This window comes from Vitis vinifera, chromosome 1 (genome assembly GCF_030704535.1).
Source record: "Vitis vinifera cultivar Pinot Noir 40024 chromosome 1, ASM3070453v1".
NCBI classification, from domain to species: Eukaryota; Viridiplantae; Streptophyta; class Magnoliopsida; order Vitales; family Vitaceae; genus Vitis; species Vitis vinifera.
This window is the reverse complement of record NC_081805.1, coordinates 22,381,988-22,400,783: the sequence shown is the minus strand read 5'-3', so window position 1 is coordinate 22,400,783 and position 18,796 is coordinate 22,381,988. Positions and strand designations below refer to the sequence as shown.

The 18,796-nt window shown below is 38.5% G+C and overlaps 1 protein-coding gene across 5 annotated transcripts in view; it reads left to right on the top strand.

Moving 5' to 3' along the window:
- Positions 1–18,796, top strand: part of LOC100261572 (ADP-ribosylation factor GTPase-activating protein AGD4) — a 94,113-nt gene that overhangs the window by 53,533 nt on the left and 21,784 nt on the right. For 4 of the 5 annotated variants that reach the window (XM_010656264.3, XM_059739130.1, XM_019221486.2 and 1 more), the window contains 5 exons: positions 5,491–5,706; positions 6,743–6,874; positions 11,742–11,960; positions 13,313–13,399; positions 13,475–13,759. In XM_010656264.3, coding sequence (XP_010654566.1) covers positions 5,491–5,706; positions 6,743–6,874; positions 11,742–11,960; positions 13,313–13,399; positions 13,475–13,759 — 939 coding nt within the window. The remainder of the gene's footprint in view (positions 1–5,490; positions 5,707–6,742; positions 6,875–11,741; positions 11,961–13,312; positions 13,400–13,474; positions 13,760–18,796) is intronic. The other variant, XM_002272139.4, reaches the window with a different exon arrangement.

The window sequence follows — 18,796 nt, the reverse complement described above, 5'->3', positions numbered from 1 at the left end:
CAGCCACCCTTCTTACCTGCATCCGAGCCCTGCACGTGCCTCTTTTGGGGTTCTTTTGCTTCCGTGGGCCCTTCGATCAGTTTTTCCGCCGTCCTCCGGCTATTTTTTCTCAACTCCAATCCCTGCACGTGCCTTGGGAAGTGTTCTTCTACCTTTCCGGTCCATGACAAAATACGGAATGGCATCATCACAAGTATCCAACGTCACGTCACCAGAATCAGGGGGCAGATCTGAAATTCCAAACCTTAGTGGCAATGATTCCTCTCCTATTCTCATCACAGGACACAAATTAAATGGCCATAACTATTTACAGTGGTCACAATCTGTGTTGCTGTTCATTTGCGGTAAAGGAAAGGATGAGTACCTCACTGGAGAAGCAGCCATGTCAGAAACTACAGAACCGGGTTTCAGGAAGTGGAAGATTGAAAACAGCATGATCATGTCATGGCTTATCAATTCCATGAACAATGACATAGGAGAAAATTTCTTGCTGTTTGGGACTGCAAAGGACATATGGGATGCAGCCAAAGAAACTTACTCAAGTTCTGAAAATATTTCAGAACTTTTTCAGGTTGAATCAGCCCTACATGACTTCCGCCAAGGAGAGCAGTCAGTTACTTAGTATTATAACACACTCACAAGGTATTGGCAGCAACTTGACTTATTCGAGACTCACTCATGGAAATGTTCGGATGATGCAGCAACATACAGACAAATTGTGGAACAAAAGAGACTGTTCAAGTTCTTCCTAGGACTAAACAGGGAATTGGATGATGTTAGAGGCCGAATCATGGGCATTAAACCCCTTCCAAGTCTCAGGGAGGCTTTTTCAGAGGTTAGGTGTGAAGAAAGTAGAAAGAAAGTGATGATGGGATCCAAAGAGCAACCTGCCCCAACATTGGATGGCTCTGCCCTTGCTGCTCGGTCATCTAATAGTAGTGGTGGAGATCGTCAGAAACGAGATAGGCCTTGGTGTGATTATTGTAAGAAACCAGGTCATTATAAGGAGGCTTGCTGGAAGCTTCATGGCAAACCGACTGATTGGAAACCAAAGCCACGGTCTGACAGAGATGGCAGAGCACACGTGGCTGCCAACTCTGAGAGCACATTTGTTCCCGAGCCGAGTCCATTCAACAAAGAGCAGATGGAGATGCTACAGAAACTATTAAGCCAAGTTGGCAGTGGCAGTACTACCGGGATAGCCCTCACTGCTAGTCGAGGAGGAATGAAGCCGTGGATAGTGGACACAAGTGCTTCTGATCACATGACAGGAGATGCTGCCATTCTTCAAAATTACAAGCCAAGTAATGGTCATTCATCCGTCCATATTGCTGATGGTTCAAAGTCAAAAATTGTCGGGACAGAATCTATAAAACTTACTAAAGACTTATATCTTGACTCTGTCCTCCATGTTCCAAACTTGGATTGTAATCTTTTGTCCATTAGCAAATTGGCTAATGATCTCCAATGTGTTACTAAATTCTATCCAAACTCGTGTGTTTTTCAGGACTTGAAATCGGGGAAGATGATTGGCAGTGCTGAACTGTGTTCCGGGCTCTACCTCCTCTCATGTGGCCAATTCTCAAACCAAGTCTCTCAAGCAAGTTGCGTACAGTCTCAGAGTATGTTAGAGTCTTTCAATTCTGTGTCAAATTCTAAGGTCAATAAAGATAGTGAGATTATAATGTTACACTATCGCCTTGGTCATCCTAGCTTTGTTTACCTTGCAAAATTGTTTCCCAAATTATTTATCAATAAAAATCCAGCATCTTATCACTGTGAAATTTGTCAGTTTGCAAAGCATACTCGAACAGTATATCCTCAAATCCCATACAAACCTTCGACTGTTTTCTCTCTAGTTCATAGTGATGTGTGGGGTCCCTCCCGGATAAAAAATATTTCTGGCACTCGATGGTTTGTGACATTCGTTGATGATCATACTCGGGTAACATGGGTTTTCCTTATGAAAGAAAAGTCAGAGGTCGGGCACATTTTTCAAACCTTCAATCTTATGGTTCAAAACCAATTCAATTCCAAAATTCAAGTCCTCAAGTCAGATAATGCAAAGGAATACTTTACTAGTAGTCTCAGTACTTATCTTCAAAATCACGGCATTATCCACATAAGTTCTTGCGTTGACACCCCACAACAAAATGGGGTGGCTGAACGCAAGAATAGACATCTCTTGGAGGTTGCCCGGTGCCTTATGTTTTCCTCTAATGTTCCAAACTATTTCTGGGGGGAAGCTATTCTCACAGCTACCTATTTGATTAACCGTATGCCATCCAGAGTGCTTACCTTTCAATCCCCACGTCAACTTTTCTTAAAACAATTTCCTCACACCCGTGCCGCCTCTTCTGATTTACCACTCAAAGTATTTGGTTGCACGGCATTCGTTCATGTGTATCCTCAAAATCGTAGCAAATTTGCTCCTCGAGCAAATAAGTGCATTTTCCTAGGGTATTCTCCAACCCAAAAAGGGTACAAATGCTATTCTCCAACCAACAAAAGATTTTACACCACCATGGACGTCTCTTTCTTTGAACATGTCTTCTTCTATCCCAAATTTCATGTTCAGGGGGAGAGCATGAATGAACATCAAGTTTGGGAGTCTCGTCTTGAGGGTGTACCTTCTTTTCACTCAAAGTCACCAAATCCTTCCCAATTCGCGCCCACTGAGTTGTCCACACCCATGCCGTCATCAGTCCAGCCAGCCCAGCACACAAATGTTCCTTCTCCCGTGACCATCCAGTCTCCCATGCCTATTCAACCTATAGCCCCACAACTTGCTAATGAGAAGTTACAAGTTTACATCAGGAGGAGGAAAAGACAGGAATTAGAGCATGGATCACAGTCAACATGTGGCCAATATATTGACTCCAATTCAAGTCTTCCTGAAGAGAACATAGGTGAGGATAGGGCTGGAGAGGTGTTAATTCCCAGCATTGATGATTCTACTCTGCCGATTGCATTGAGGAAGGGTGTTAGGAGATGTACAGATCATCCAATTGGGAATTATGTTACGTATGAAGGGCTATCACCATCTTACAGAGCATTTGCTACTTCTCTTGATGATACTCAGGTTCCCAACACAATACAAGAGGCATTAAAAATTTCAGAATGGAAGAAGGCAGTACAAGATGAGATTGATGCACTTGAGAAGAATGGGACGTGGACTATCACAGATTTGCCGGTTGGGAAGAGGCCTGTGGGGTGCAAGTGGATTTTCACCATAAAATACAAAGCAGATGGATCAGTCGAGAGATTCAAGGCTCGTTTGGTAGCTAGAGGGTTTACACAATCCTATGGGATAGACTATCAGGAGACTTTTGCTCCTGTTGCAAAACTGAACACTATCAGGATTCTTCTCTCATTGGCTGTCAATCAAGATTGGTGCTTGCAACAACTGGACATAAAAAATGCGTTTCTAAATGGTGACCTAGAAGAGGAAGTCTACATGGAAATACCACCTGGTTTCGAAGAAAGTATGGCAAAGAATCAGGTTTGCAAACTCCAAAAATCCTTGTACGGCCTTAAACAATCTCCCCGAGCCTGGTTTGATAGATTCACAAAAGCAGTCCTGAAGCTGGGCTACAAACAAGGTCAGGCTGATCATACTCTATTTGTCAAGAAGTCTCATGCCGGGAAAATGGCCATATTGATAGTCTATGTCGATGATATTATTCTATCTGGGAATGATATGGAGGAATTACAGAATTTGAAAAAGTATTTGTCAGAAGAGTTTGAAGTTAAAGACCTTGGAAATTTGAAATATTTCCTTGGTATGGAAGTGGCTAGATCAAGGAAGGGAATTGTAGTCTCTCAAAGAAAATACATACTCGATCTTCTTAAGGAGACCGGTATGCTTGGATGCAAACCAATTGATACTCCTATGGATAGTCAGAAGAAACTTGGTATCGAGAAAGAAAGTACACCAGTAGACAGGGGGAGATATCAGTGGCTTGTCGGGCGCTTGATTTATCTCTCACATACTCGGCCAGATATTGGCTTTGCAGTGAGTGCTGTAAGTCAATTCATGCACAGCCCCACTGAGGAACACATGGAAGCAGTCTACAGGATTCTTAGATATTTAAAAATGACACCAGGGAAAGGTCTATTCTTCAGAAAGACAGAGAACCGTGACACTGAAGTATACTCAGATGCGGATTGGGCAGGAAACATCATTGACAGGCGGTCCACTTCTGGATATTGTTCTTTTGTCTGGGGAAATCTTGTTACCTGGAGAAGTAAGAAGCAATCAGTTGTAGCCAGAAGTAGTGCAGAAGCTGAGTACAGAGCTCTTGCACAGGGAATCTGTGAAGGGATTTTGATAAAAAGGGTTCTTAGTGAACTGGGACAAACGAGTTCATCTCCAATTCTGATGATGTGTGATAATTAGGCAGCTATAAGCATAGCAAAGAACCCCGTGCATCATGACAGGACCAAGCATGTTGAGATTGACAGACACTTCATCACAGAGAAGGTGACTAGTGAGACGGTTAAATGGAACTATGTTCCTACCAAGCACCAAACCGCAGACATCCTCACCAAAGCTTTACCTAGGCCTAACTTCGAAGACTTAACTTGCAAGCTGGGATTATATGATATATATTCTCCAGCTTGAGGGGGAGTGTTGAAATAATGCCAAAGTTAGGATTTTAATTTAGGAAATTATTTTAGGAATAAAAAAGGAGAGATCATTTAGGATATTTCCTTACGATTCAGTTTCCTAATTTTAGGAGAGAATTAAGCTAGATTGATTTTTTCTTATTCAGTCATTTGTGTATATATATGTGTATGGTGTGTACCAAATAAAATCAATAAAGGAGTTCAGAAATTCTTCAATTATTAAAGTAGCTTAATGAAGCTCGCAATTTTTCCCCTTGTTAGCACTTAAATATAACTATGAAACATCGCTTAAGTTTTGATTTTTTTTTACTTCTTTTATTTATTGTTGTTGTTAAATGCTTCTATTGTTTGCTTAGATTTATTTTAGGTGTTCATGATTTATTTTTGTTTTTTTCCACTTGTTAGCACTTAAATATAACTATGAAACATTGCCTAAGTTTTGATATTTTTTTTTTTCTTCTTGTTTGCTTAGATTTATTTTAGGTGGTGATGATTTATTTTTGTTTATCAATCAAAATCCATATACTTATCTATTAAGGTGTGATGTTTTTTTCCACTTGTTAACACTTAAATATAACTATGAAACATTGCCTAAGTTTTTATTTTTTATTTTTATTTTCTTATTGTTTGCTTAGATTTATTTTAGGTGTTGATGATTTATTTTTGATCAAAATCCATATACTTATCCGTTAAGGTGTATGCTTGTCACACCTACATTTGCTCAAGGCATAAAATTTTTGTTTTTATTAGCTTTAGCAAGTACTCTCTTATCATTGTCATGACTAAGTCTTCAAACTTTGGTTGCTTAAGGAAAAAACATATGGTTCCCATTTGTAAATTTGTTGTTTTTCTTGAAATAAGGTATTGACATATGCACAACAATCGAAAGAACTAGCCAACATTGAACAAGATAAACTTGCAAAAAGAATTCAAGCATTCAGGACACAAACAGAGTTGGAGAGTCTAAAAGCTTCCACTAACATGGAGGCCTCAAGACATGCTAGTGGCATTCATGCTGTTGGTATGAGTTCTTACAAAAACATAGAAGCAATTATGCAATCCACTACAAAAGGGGAGGTTAGTTATTTTTTTAAAGCTATTTTGTTACAACTGTCGTAATAAATTTTTGATTTCTTGCAATTTTCTGTCCTTAATATGTGTCTCCTAGGATAAAGAATGAAAATGTTGATCTCAATGGAATATCTATGGTTTGATTTTATAGAACTATTGCTATCAATATCGATATTAGTAAAGGTAAAAGAAATTATGAATATTGACCTCCAAATATGAAAAATTTTGGATGAAATTTTAAAGAATAATAAATAAATAAATAATTCATTAACTATTTTATTAATGTGTGTGTGCATATATAGATACATTGATGTAGAATAGTAGAGAGAAAAAGAATATATGGGGCAAAATTGAAGTAGAAGAGAGATATTCCAACAAAATTACAAATATTATTAATAAAAAATGTTTGTTTTTTGTGGGCAAAAAGAGAAAAAAGGTTTAGAGAGCAACTCTTTTATGTCTATTTTGGATGGTTTGGAAGGAAAAAAATCTCAAGTGTTTGAGAATGAGGAGCATTCAGTTCAGTTTTTGAAGATATTCTTTTTTAGAAATTTGTTCTCTTGGGTAAAGCAATATATAGAGATTGATTCTATTCTTTACTTGGTTTTATTGAGTGGTTGGGTTTTGGTTAAGGGAGAGGGTTGTTGTTAGGGTTTTTTCTTGTTTCTGTACACTATTTGTGTACATCCTATGTACTTCGGAGTGTCCTTGTGGCATTTTAAATTTTTAATGCCTTTGGTTTTATTTGTCAAAAGAAAAAAAAAAAAAAAAGTTTGTTGTAGTTGACATTAGCAGGTCTATATATAGGTAGAAAATCCTAACTCTAATAAAACTTTGTCAATAACTAATAAATTGATAATAACAAAATCCATCACTTCCTATATTTACGCCTAACAGAAGTGTGTGACTTAACATTGCTATCTCCATCATATATATATATATATGTGTGTGTGTGTGTGTTATTTCTAATCCTTTCTTATAATATATTTAAAATTTTGTCTCATTCATTTTTTATTTTTTTTGTTTCTTTTTATTTATTTAGGTGCAAACGATAAAGCAAGGCTATCTCTTAAAACGTTCTTCAAGTTTGAGAGGAGATTGGAAAAGGAGGTTCTTTGTACTTGACAGCCAGGGGACTTTATATTATTATAGAAATAAGGGTACGAAATCCATGGTATGTTATATAGCTCACTCTCTCTCTCTCTCTCTCTCTCTCTCTCTCTCATATCAATGGACAAATTAGGAAACTTTAAATTATTATTATTTTTACCGACCTTTTGTTTAGACCAACCATAAATTTGACTTAGAATTCTCATTTATTTTCACAAGGTTCATAATGTTTTAAATACTAAATACTCCTAATAGTATAAAAATGATATGTTAAGGTACAAGAAGGAAAGATGATTTCTAGAAGGGCCTAACTGATCACCCCTTTTTGAAATTGATAGTATATTACAACTTTACTCCATTTTATGCAACACTTAATCAATCTATAACAACATTATACCAGGCTATGAAGCATCGACTCAATAGGAAAATGGATATCTCATGATGTAAGGAGGGGAGAACATGTTTGACATTGACAATAATGCTTATGCTAGTTATAGGGATATTGTTGATATTTTTGTCAATGTAAAAGAAAAAAAGAATGAAGAAAGTTGAGAACTGTTTTTGTTAGTTGTTAAAAATTTTTGTTCATAGGCTTAAGAAAGTAGTAGTAGATAGAGTAGTATCAAATATTCTCATAATCCACTTTGTGGAGGATAGACAAATTTTAGATGGGTGCGTATTGCAAATGAGGCCATAGATTAAGATTGAAGAACTCTAATGGTTGCTTGATTTGCAAGCTAAATGTATTGAGAAGGCCTATGATCATGTTATGGTTTCCTCTCAACAATCTTAGCAAGATGGATGTCAATTAGAAGTGGATTGGATGCATCAAATGGTGTATATATATGGCAAAATTCCATGTTGGTCTATGGAATCTGAATCCCTACGAGTTTATCTTAGAGTACAAGAGCTTTGAGACAAGAGGATCCTGTATCACCTTATTTATTCATTTTGGAAATGAAAGCTTTCCATTGCCTCTTGAAGAGGGATAAGGAGAGATGATTCATCTCAAGCTTTAAGGTGGGTAGAAGGGGTTGTGAGAGGTTGGAGGTGTCCTATTTTCTTTTGCAAACAATACCCTTAATTTTCGTGATGCATGCCAAGAGTAGCTAACTTATTTGAGATTGATTCTCTTGTGATTGTGTTTCTAGTAGGAAGGGTCCCTCATTGTGAAAAGTTGGCTTCTTTCTTTGAGTGCATGGTGGAGGAGCTCTTTTCCACTAATTTGGATCTCCCTTTGGGTGCTTCCTTTAATTTGTCTATAGTTTGGAATATGGTAGAACAAAGGTACCTCAAGACGCTTGCTTCATGTAAGAGGTAGTATTTATCAAAGGGTGAAAGGCTTGCTCTAATTAGAAGTATTTTATTCACTTTGCCAATTTATTTCGTATCCGTATTTGTTATCCTTAAAAGTGTGTGCATTAGACTAGAAATCATTCTAAGAGGCTTCCTTTATGGAAGGAGATCTTGTGAGAAAAGACTTCACTTAGTGAAATGTCCAATTATGTGTATGGAAAAAAGGTGGGCTGGGTATTACAGACTTACCTATCCATAACAAGGCTCACATTGGCAAATGGTATTAGAGTTTGCCTCAAAAAGGGAACTACTATAGAAATGGGTCATCATTAGGAAGTTTGCAAAAGAAGCCAACGATTGGTGTTTAACAAACATGAAAGATGGATATGGAGTAGGATTGTGGAAGACAATAAGAAAAGAGTGGGATGGTTGTAAGAGTAGAACTTGCTTTGTAGAGGGTAATGGCAGGAGTGTGAAGTTTCGGAAAGATGTTTGGTGTGGTTTTATAGCTTTGAATGTCTCCTTTTCCCACTTTTTGCCATCACTACTTCAAAAGAGGTTTAAATATTGGAGAATTTTCCATTAAATTATTTAAATATTGACATTGAAAATCATGATGATAGGTAAACAAAAACTTTTATTTAATATATTAGGTTTTGTTTTAGATTTTTTATTTTTTTTTCCTGAATAAGGAAGAAATGATGACAAACATGAAAAGTTGGAACTTTAGAGATAACACATAAGGATATATATATATATCACATAAGTACATATGTCTAGTTAGAATTTGAAACTAAAAATCATATCTAAAAGTTTGTTTTTATGGATTTTGTGATAAACCTAATGCTAAACTCGTATTTTATTAAATTAAACTTTTTAAAACTCTAGCATTCAATGTTTTCATATGTTAGTGAAGTCTTTTAAGCTATCAAGGGACATTTTGGGGAAGAATTGGATAGAAGGTTGCTCTGTTGTGTTTATTTTGGATAATTTGAAGGAGAGAATTGCAGATTGTTTGAAAATGTGAAACAAATGGATTAGGCTATCAAAAACTCGTTTTATTCCTTTTTGCTTTTGGCTATTATGTTTACAAAAGTGGATTTTATGTCTAGTTTAGATTTTATTGATTAGTTGAGTTTTGCTTGATGGGACTACGGTGTTTTTCTATTCTCTCTCCTACTTTTTTCTGTTTGGCAGTCTTTCTACACCCTCTGTGTACCATGATGAGCCATATTTTGCTATTAGGGGTGTGGGAGGGGTGGATGGCCAAATTTTGCTATTAGAGTGACAGATAATGACAAAAAGTATTTGTAGGTGAACATCTAACATATCCACCCATGGAATAGCATTCTTAAATTAATTCAAACCTCTAATAGTATGATTTGATTAAGTATAACATGCATACATAAGAGATTCTCACCAAACTATCTTAACTATTCAATACCATGTAGCATTTTTTGTGGTTTGAAAGCATTCTTGTAAAGACCTAGTTAGAACTGTTTACATCTCATTTATTTGTTTTACAGCTTGTTTTTAGGGGTTCATTTAACATGACACTGCTTTGTTGATGTAGCCCTTCTATTGTGACATAACAGGATGTGGATGAGTACTTTGCTTAGGGCCCAGAGCGAGACAATGGAGGGGAGTATAATTGAAGGTTGCAGTAGTAAATAGGGTTGGGAAGAACTATCTGGACTGTCTTATAAATCCCTATCCTACTTGGTTTATAGGTGTCTTAAACTTAAGGATCATGAAGGGCTCTGTGGACTATCTATCGAGTTTCCAGCACCTTCAATTAAGGTCATGAAGAGCTCTTTTGACCTTTTTTTTTACCTCGGTTTCTAGCATCTTTGATTGAAGAAAACTCTACCTTATGATCCCCTTGGATTTTTCTTTATAAAAGCTCTAGATTTCTGTTTCTCCAATAATATTACCAAAGTTTAATGAATCGGGCGTATTTAGAGAGAGGGTAGATGTTTGTCCTTTTAGATTATATTTTTATGCTTAATGTTTTATGAGAGAATATTTCCTTCAAGATTCTTGGTTGAACAGTAAATATTTGACAGCCAGCTGGTAAATTAGTTGCTGTTGTAATCTGATTTGCTCTTCGACCCCCCTCCCCCTCTCTTCTTGAAGACCATCACAAGAAGGTGATCTGTTTAGTTTATAAGTGGGTGCACAGAACTAATTTGGTAGAGTTGAGGCCTTTACAAAGTGAATTGGGATGCTTCTATAGCTGGCAAGAGACCTGCCTCATACTATTGTGCTTTGTTTCTAGCAGCCTTGAAACTTGGTGAAGTAAGAAAAAAACAGTAGTGGCAAGGCATATTGTAGAAGTTAGAATTTGTAATCATAAGCAATGATATTAGTGAAATTGTTTGTAGAAGATTGAACTTCCCTATCACTTTGTGGTTCTAGTAGCTTTTAGAATTCTCTTTGACTATTTTCTTCAAAGGCTTTGGGAATCATGGAAAAGGAAAATTTCTATGGGGCATTGCAATCCTTAGTATGATTTGATCCATTTGGTGGAAAAGGAATGTAAGAATTTTTGAAGATACTATGATGACAATGGATGCAGTTTGACACTTATTTTACTCTTCTTCCTCTCTTTCCACCTATACTAAAAGGGCTCCTTTTAGGTCCTCCCCCCCCCCCCCCCCCAAGCCTTATACCGTTAGATTGGTAGCTTGTATGCAAGTCAAGGAGGTTGGTCAAAAATATTTCACATGCGTGGTTAACTCATTGAAGGAGTAGTTAAATTTGAACTTTGATGGATGTGCCTTGGGCATCCCATGGCAATTAGGATTGGTAGTGTGACTATAGATCATCAAGGTTTAGTAATCAAAGCATACTCTAAACCTGTAGGTGATGGTTGTAGTGCTTCTAGAGGGCCTTGTACAAGCAAAAGCTTTAGGTTTATCCAATTTTGTGGTGAAGGGGGATTCTATTGTTGTTATCTAATGGATTGCTAAAAAGGAGGGAGGTTCATGGAGACTTGATAGGTGACTGTGCCAATTTTTTTATATATTTACAGAGTTGGGATATATCATTCAATGGGTTCCTTGCTCACTGAATCAGGTGGTAGATGGACTAGCTAAAAGAGGAGCAAAGGAATTGATATCTTTTGTTGGAGATTATGTGCCACCTTGAGTCTATCCAATGTTTGTTTTGATTGTTTCCATTGTTTCACTTCTTTTAATTTCTCCCATTTGTTTAGCCATTGGGATTCATGTAATGGTATCCATTCCCTTGTTTTAATCTAAATATGTGCTTTGTGGAAGGATGACTCGTTGTTCAAGATCTCTTTAATTAATTGAAAAGATCTTTTGAGTTTCTGATTAAAAGGAAAAAAAAAAAAAAAGAATTCTCTTTGAATTCTATGCCTAACATGATTTTAGTACTTATATAGTTTGTGTTCAATACAGTGTGGATGCTACATGGATTTCACGTATCATGACAAGGACCTAATTTTCTACATGAATAACAGGATTCCAATGTGTATTTTTTTTAAAACTATAGTCCAATATTATGCTTTATGTCAAAGTTGTGAGTATATATGCTGTTGAAAATTTCTGGAAAAATGTTGTGATAATGGTTAAGCTAGAACTCTTTGTCTTGTCCTTTTTTGGCACTAGGGATCTCAACCAAACTATTCAGCTGGTTCAATGGAACATAATAGCAGCATGTTCAGTAGATTCCGCTCAAAGCACAATAAAGCATCATTACTCAATGAAGAAAACTTGGGTTGTCATACTGTTGATCTCCGTACTTCAACAATAAAGATTGATGCAGAAGATTCAGATCTGCGGCTTTGCTTCAGAATAATATCTCCAGCAAAAACTTATACATTGCAGGTGAATGATTTAGAACAGGTCGTTTGATTATGCCCCCAAATGGTTTAGCATTTATGTTTCAGCCAACTTGCTAAATGTGCCTGACCAAAAAGTGAAGAAAAAGGAGGGGAAGCTTATCACTGTATTTATTGGTTGAACATCTAATTTACACATGTGGTATTGGATTGACCATAGTCCAAAATCCCAACCTACCAAATTATATATTTTTTTTTTCTTTTTCCACCCTTGTATATTTTTATGGAAACACCTTGAAGAACATGGTTGATTAAAAAGCTTGAATATTTAGGTTTTTGCAATCTTAGTATGGGCTTAAAATAGTATTTGGTCATTTAAATTATTCAGCTAAGCTAGTGGCTGTGACTTTTCTAGCAAGTGGTTGTGGTGGTTCCCTAGTGAGAGTGGTTCTTTGTGGTACTAGGTGATTAAGAGTATCTGTAGAGTGGGATGTGAACTTTGTATGAGAACTGCATACAGATGTTCATTTCCCATATTCATTTCACGGTTGTTGTTGTCCACAGATCTGATTTGGGGATTGTGGTGGGGGGCCAAATCCTTCTATGACATCTTTCCTCTTCTTATCATCTTGTCTTGGTTGAGAGGTTTCCTCATTTCTGGCTTTTACAATTTAGGCATTACTACCTTTCTTGGAGCTCTGACTTGCAGAGGAGCTTAAGAAACTGTTAAATTGATAACCTTGCTTCCCTTTTATTGTTTCTTCATAACTCTTATTTTATTCTTCTACATTGGATGAGAGGTGTCTGGGTCTTGTCTTCCACTGGTCTTTTTCTTTCTCTTTCTTTCTTCTTCTTCTTCTTCTTCTTCTTCTTCTTCTTCTTCTTTTTATTTTTTCCTGTTTGCATGTGTTTTTGCTAAGTCAATGGGGTCAGCTAAGACTCCTCCAAACATCAGAGCCTTGGCTTGTTTGGTCGTTCATAAGAAAGTGAATGCTGATGATTCACTCCAGCTCAGATTGTTGCTTGTGCCTGGAGAGTGGGATCATGTTGACCACCTTTTCCTCCATTGCTTTTCTGCGCCAAGTTTATGGCAGATACTATTATCTTTAGTGGAAATTTTGTGAAGAAATCCTAGACACACTGCAGATTGATGATGATTTTCTTTGAGAGTTTTGGGAGAAATCCTAGATGTAGAACTTTGTAGTAAGTCAAGAGTGTTAGAGGAATTTCCTAAGTGGAAAAAAAATTGCTTTTTGGGTATGTGTTATAGACCTAAATTTTACTGCTCATGTAGTAATATGGTCATGCGGTAAAAAGACAGCTGCTTGTTTCTATTCTCCCTTTTGATGGATAGATGAATAAAATATTGGGAGTGTTCTGATAGCCTACTTTGTGCAGGCTGAAAATGGAGCAGACAGAATGGACTGGATAAACAAAATAACAGGGGTTATTGCATCCCTTTTAAATTCTCACATTCTGCAACAGGTATATTTTAATGAAGCTTTCTACTTTTTCTATATCATATGGAGCAAGTATAAGCATTGAAGTTCTATCTAAAAGAGTGATTTATATAAACTGCAGCCGCACCCTGGAACAAAGCTTCTAGACAATAATGACTCTGCCATTAGTGCTTATGACGTTCGATCATTAAATGGTCTTCCTGAGGATGATCTGAAAGTCAATCAAGCTGATAATGTTTCTAAAGTTCTCAGAGAAATTCCTGGAAATGATCTGTGTGCAGAATGCAGTGCTCCTGAACCTGATTGGGCATCTTTAAATCTTGGCATTTTGTTGTGCATTGAGTGCTCTGGTGTTCATCGGAATCTTGGTGTTCATGTTTCAAAGGTACACTATTTTATAAATTAGTACTTTAATTAACTGCTTTCATTTTTGTTTCATAGTTACAGTTGCCTGTAGTTGCTCTAGAACCTGTTGATAATACTTTAGAACCAAGGGAGGTGGTATATATTGTTTTAATAAGATTGTTTAATGCAGAAGCCATACTACTTACATTTGTTTTGTGTGTGCTTGTATTTAAAGTTCCATTTTCAAGGTTATAAACGTTGATGGCCTAGGAATATGGGACACCTTAACTTGGGATGTTTAACAATTAGCAACATGCCACACATCGCATAAGCAAAAAAAAAGGAAAAACCATGACACATAAAAAAGAGTTGTCAATCTTCATGAAATATTTGATGGAATTTTTTAGACAAGTAACTCAAAAAAACATCCTTATTGAATGAGGTTGGATTCTTGTTGTAGCATTGCTAAAATGTGGAATATTTTTGCTGCTCTCATAAAGGAGTAAAGAGAGTACTTGGGTTCTCCCAATAACTAAAAAGTGTATCATGCCTGAATCTAACTAGGGTTCGCAGTGGTGGAGAAACTGTAGTCATCAAAAGTTTATGCCCAATGGAATATCTGTGTAAGCATTTCTCATATATTTATAATTGAAAGGGGGTTCCGCCATTTTAATTCTCATATATCTTTTGTATGTAACTTGTGGAGTTGGGCTAGATTGTATATTGGAGAGGAGTCTTCACTTATAGGTTTTTTGGAGTGGTTGGCATCCACTTAAGGGCTAGTGAGGTTTTTTGTTTCAAAACTTGCTCTTAGAGGTTGTTGAATATAATGTATATATAGTGTACAATCTTTCCTTTTTTAATATAGGTTACATGTATGGTAGTTAGTTCTCCTAGGCTTGTATATATATATATACTTCTCAATTGTAAGTAGTTAATCACATGAATGAGAATTAAGGTTTTTCTTCTTTCTCTCTCTCTCAACATGGTATCAGAGCCAAGGGAGAAAACCTAATTCTTTCCAGTTTCCTGTGTCATCAACTCCAGGAAACCTTCCGGTGACCGTGTTTCATTCCGGTCACCTTCCCCATCTCCCAATACTTTCCGGTCAGTCGGATCGTCGTCAAAAAACACTCACCGCCGGCAAAATTTTCCGGCGAAGTCTTTTTCCGACACCAACCATACCAGAAGGAGCACCTGGAGGAGATCTCCAACTTTTGTGAAGGCACCGGAACCAAATGCTCACCCACGCGCAATTTTCCGGCCGGCGACTGCATCTCACGCGCCGGCGCGTGAGGGCGCGTGAGGCCTTTTCCGGTGACGCGCCTCCTCCTCCAGCTTTGCCTGATGCCGACCAGCCTCCCTACATCCCTGGTTCTCCCATCCGAGCCCTGCACATACCTCTTTTGGGGATTTTTGTCTTCGTCGGCTCTCCAAACAGTCTTTCCGGCGAAGCTCCGACTACTTTTTCTCCACCCCAATCCCTGCACATGCCTTGGGAAGTGTTCTTCTACCTTTCTGGTGATTTGACGCCGTGATCTGAGGCCGTCTCCCTTTTTCGGTGGTGCCACGCTGCAATCTGAAACCGTATTAGGGCTCTCTTCGATCCAAACATACTTCGTTCTCCAGATAAGTGGATATGGCTACTAAAACTTCCATTTTTTCCTCAATCATATCTGGATCTCCTATGATTACTTTGGAGAAATTGGTTGGCAGTGAAAATTATCTTTCCTGGTCTGCCTCTGTTGAACTTTGGTTTATGGGTCAAGGATATGAAGATCACTTGGTTACCCAGGAGGCAAATATCCCTGAGGTTGACCGCGTACAGTGGAGGAAGATAGATGCACAGTTATGTAGTGTATTATGGCAATCGGTTGATCCCAAGATTCTTCTTCATCTTCGGGCCTACAAAACTTGTTTTAAATTTTGGACTTAGGCCAAAGGATTATACACGAATGATATCCAACGTCTTTATAAGGTGGCTTCTGCTATTGTCCATATCAACCAACAGGACTTGGATCTATCTACTTATATTGGTCAGATTGCCTCTCTTAAGGAGGAGTTCTTGACTGTGATGCCTCTTACTCCTGATGTTGGGGCTCAACAAACACAGCTTGACAAGTTCTTCATGGTCCTTACTCTTATTGGCCTCCGTCCGGATCTTGAGCCTATCCGTGATCAGATTCTTGGTAGTTCATCAGTTCCGTCCTTGGATGATGTGTTTGCTCGCCTCCTCCGTATCTCGTCCACTCAGACTTTGTCATCTGATAGCACTTCAGATTCTTCTGTGTTAGTTTCTCAAACTACCTCTCGAGGAGGACACAGTGGTACCCGAGGTAGAGGCCAACGTCCTCATTGCACCTATTGCAATAAACTTGGTCACACTCGCGATCGTTGCTATCAGTTACATGGACGACCTCCTTGCACTGCCCATATGGCCCAGTCCTCTGATTCTCCGCTGCCTCAGCCTCCGAGCTCCTCCGCATCTCAAACATCTCAGGCTTCTATTGCCTCTGTTGCCCAGCCTGGTAATGCCTCTGCCTGCCTTACCCACACATCTTCTCTTGGACTCTGGATTCTAGATTCTGGAGCTTTTGATCACCTATCTGGTAATAAGGATCTTTTCTCCTCTATTACTACTACCTCTGCTTTACCTACTGTTACCTTAGCTAATGGTTCTCAAACTGTGGCTAAAGGTATTGGTTTGGCCCTTCCTCTACCTTCTCTACCTCTCACTTCTGTCCTTTATACTCCTGAATGTCCTTTTAATCTTATTTCCATCAGCAAACTCACTCGTACTCTTAATTGCTCTATTACCTTTTCTGATAAATTTGTGACCTTGCAGGACCGGAGTACGGGGAAGACGATTGGCATAGGACGTGAGTCTCAAGGCCTCTATCATCTCACCTCGGATTCATCTGCTGCAGTTTGCATTTCCACTGATGCTCTTCTCCTCATTCACAATCGTCTGGGTCATCCTAGTCTCTCCAAGTTCCAGAAGATGGTCCCTCGTTTTTCCACTTTGTCGTCGCTTCCATGTGAGTCATGTCAGCTTGGGAAACATACTCGTGTCTCGTTCCCAAAGCGTTTGAATAATCGGGCAAAGTCTCCTTTTGAGCTTGTCCACACTGATGTTTAGGGTCCTTGTCAGACCACGTCTACTTTAAGATTTCAGTATTTTGTCACTTTCATTGATGATTATTCTCGATGTACTTGGTTATTTTTAATGAAAAATCGAGCTGAGTTATTCTCTATTTTCCAGAAATTTTATGCTGAAATCCAAACCCAGTTCAATATTTCTATTCGTGTGTTACACAGTGACAATGCCAGGGAATATTTTTTTGCCCCATTTACTTCGTTTATGTCTCATCATGGGATTCTTCATCAGTCTTCTTGTGCTCATACTCCTAAACAAAATGGGGTAACTGAACGTAAGAATCGACATCTTGTTGAGACAACTCATACTATCCTCCTCCATAGTAATGTTCCTTTTCGTTTTTGGGGGACGCTGTTCTTACCGCTTGTTATTTGATTAATCGTATACCCTCCTCTGTCTTACACGATCAGATTCCTCACTCCCTTCTCTTCCCTGACCAACCACTTTATTTCCTTCCTCCTCATGTCTTTGGTTGCACTTGCTTTGTTCATATTCTCACTCCTGGACAGGACAAGCTTTCTGCCAAAGCCATGAAGTGCCTCTTCTTGGGATATTCCAGACTTCAGAAGAGTTATCGTTGTTATTCCCTTGAGGCTCATCAATACTTTATATCCGCTGATGTCACCTTCTTTGAGTCTCTTCCTGTTTCTGAAGCCTTGCCCCTTCCCATTGTCTCCCCAACTGATGTCGTGCCTCCTCGACCACTTCAGGTTTATCATCGTCGCCCTCGTGTCGCTGCTCCTCTCCCTTTTGCTGAGGCACTTGCTAACTCACTTCCTACCCCTTCGACTTCTCCTACCCCGACTCTGCCTTCTCCTGATGATTTACCCATTGCTATTCGGAAAGGTACTCGCTTTACTCGTAATCCTCATCCTATTTACAATTTTTTGAGTTATCATTGATTATCTTCACCCTATTCTGCTTTTGTTTTTGCTATATCCTCTGTTTCTCTTCCAAAGAGCACCCATGAAGCTCTTTCCCATCCAGGCTGGCGACAGGCAATGGTGGATGAAATGGCTGTTCTTCACTCTAATGGCACTTGGGATCTTGTTGTTTTACCCTCTGGTAAATCTACAGTTGGTTGTCGTTGGGTCTACGCAGTTAAGGTTGGTCCTGATGGTCAGGTTGATCGCCTTAAGGCCCGCTTAGTTGCTAAAGGCTATACTCAGGTTTATGGTTCTAATTATGGTGACACATTCTCCCTTGTTGCCAAGATTGCTTCTGTCTGTCTGCTTCTCTCCATGGCTGCTATGTGTTCTTGGCTTCTTTATCAGTTGGATATTCAAAATGTCTTCCTTCATGGTGATCTTGTCGAGGAAGTTTATATGGAGCAACCTCCTGGTTTTGTTGCTCAGGGGGAGTCTGGTTTAGTGTGTAGGTTACGCCGTTCTCTATATGGCTTGAAACAATCTCCTCAAGCATGGTTTGACCGTTTTAGCTCTGTTGTTCAAGAGTTTGGCATGCTTCGCAGTACAGTAGACCATTCAGTTTTCTATTATCATAACTCCTTGGGGCAGTGTATTTATCTGGTTGTTTATGTGGACGACATCGTCATTACAGGTAGTGATCAGGATGGTATTCAGAAACTAAAGCAACATCTTTTTACCCACTTTCAGACTAAAGACTTGGGGAAACTCAAGTATTTCTTGGGAATTGAGATAGCTCAATCCAGTTCCGGTGTGGTCCTTTCCTAAAGGAAGTATGCTTTAGACATCCTGGAAGAAACCGGTATGTTAGACTGTAAACCGATAGACACACCTATGGATCCAAATGTCAAACTTGTACCAGGACAGGGGGAGCCTTTAGGAGACCCTGGGAGATATCGACGACTCGTAGGTAAATTGAACTACCTCACCATTACTCGTCCAGACATTTCTTTTCCTGTGAGTGTTGTTAGTCAATTCCTACAGTCACCATGTG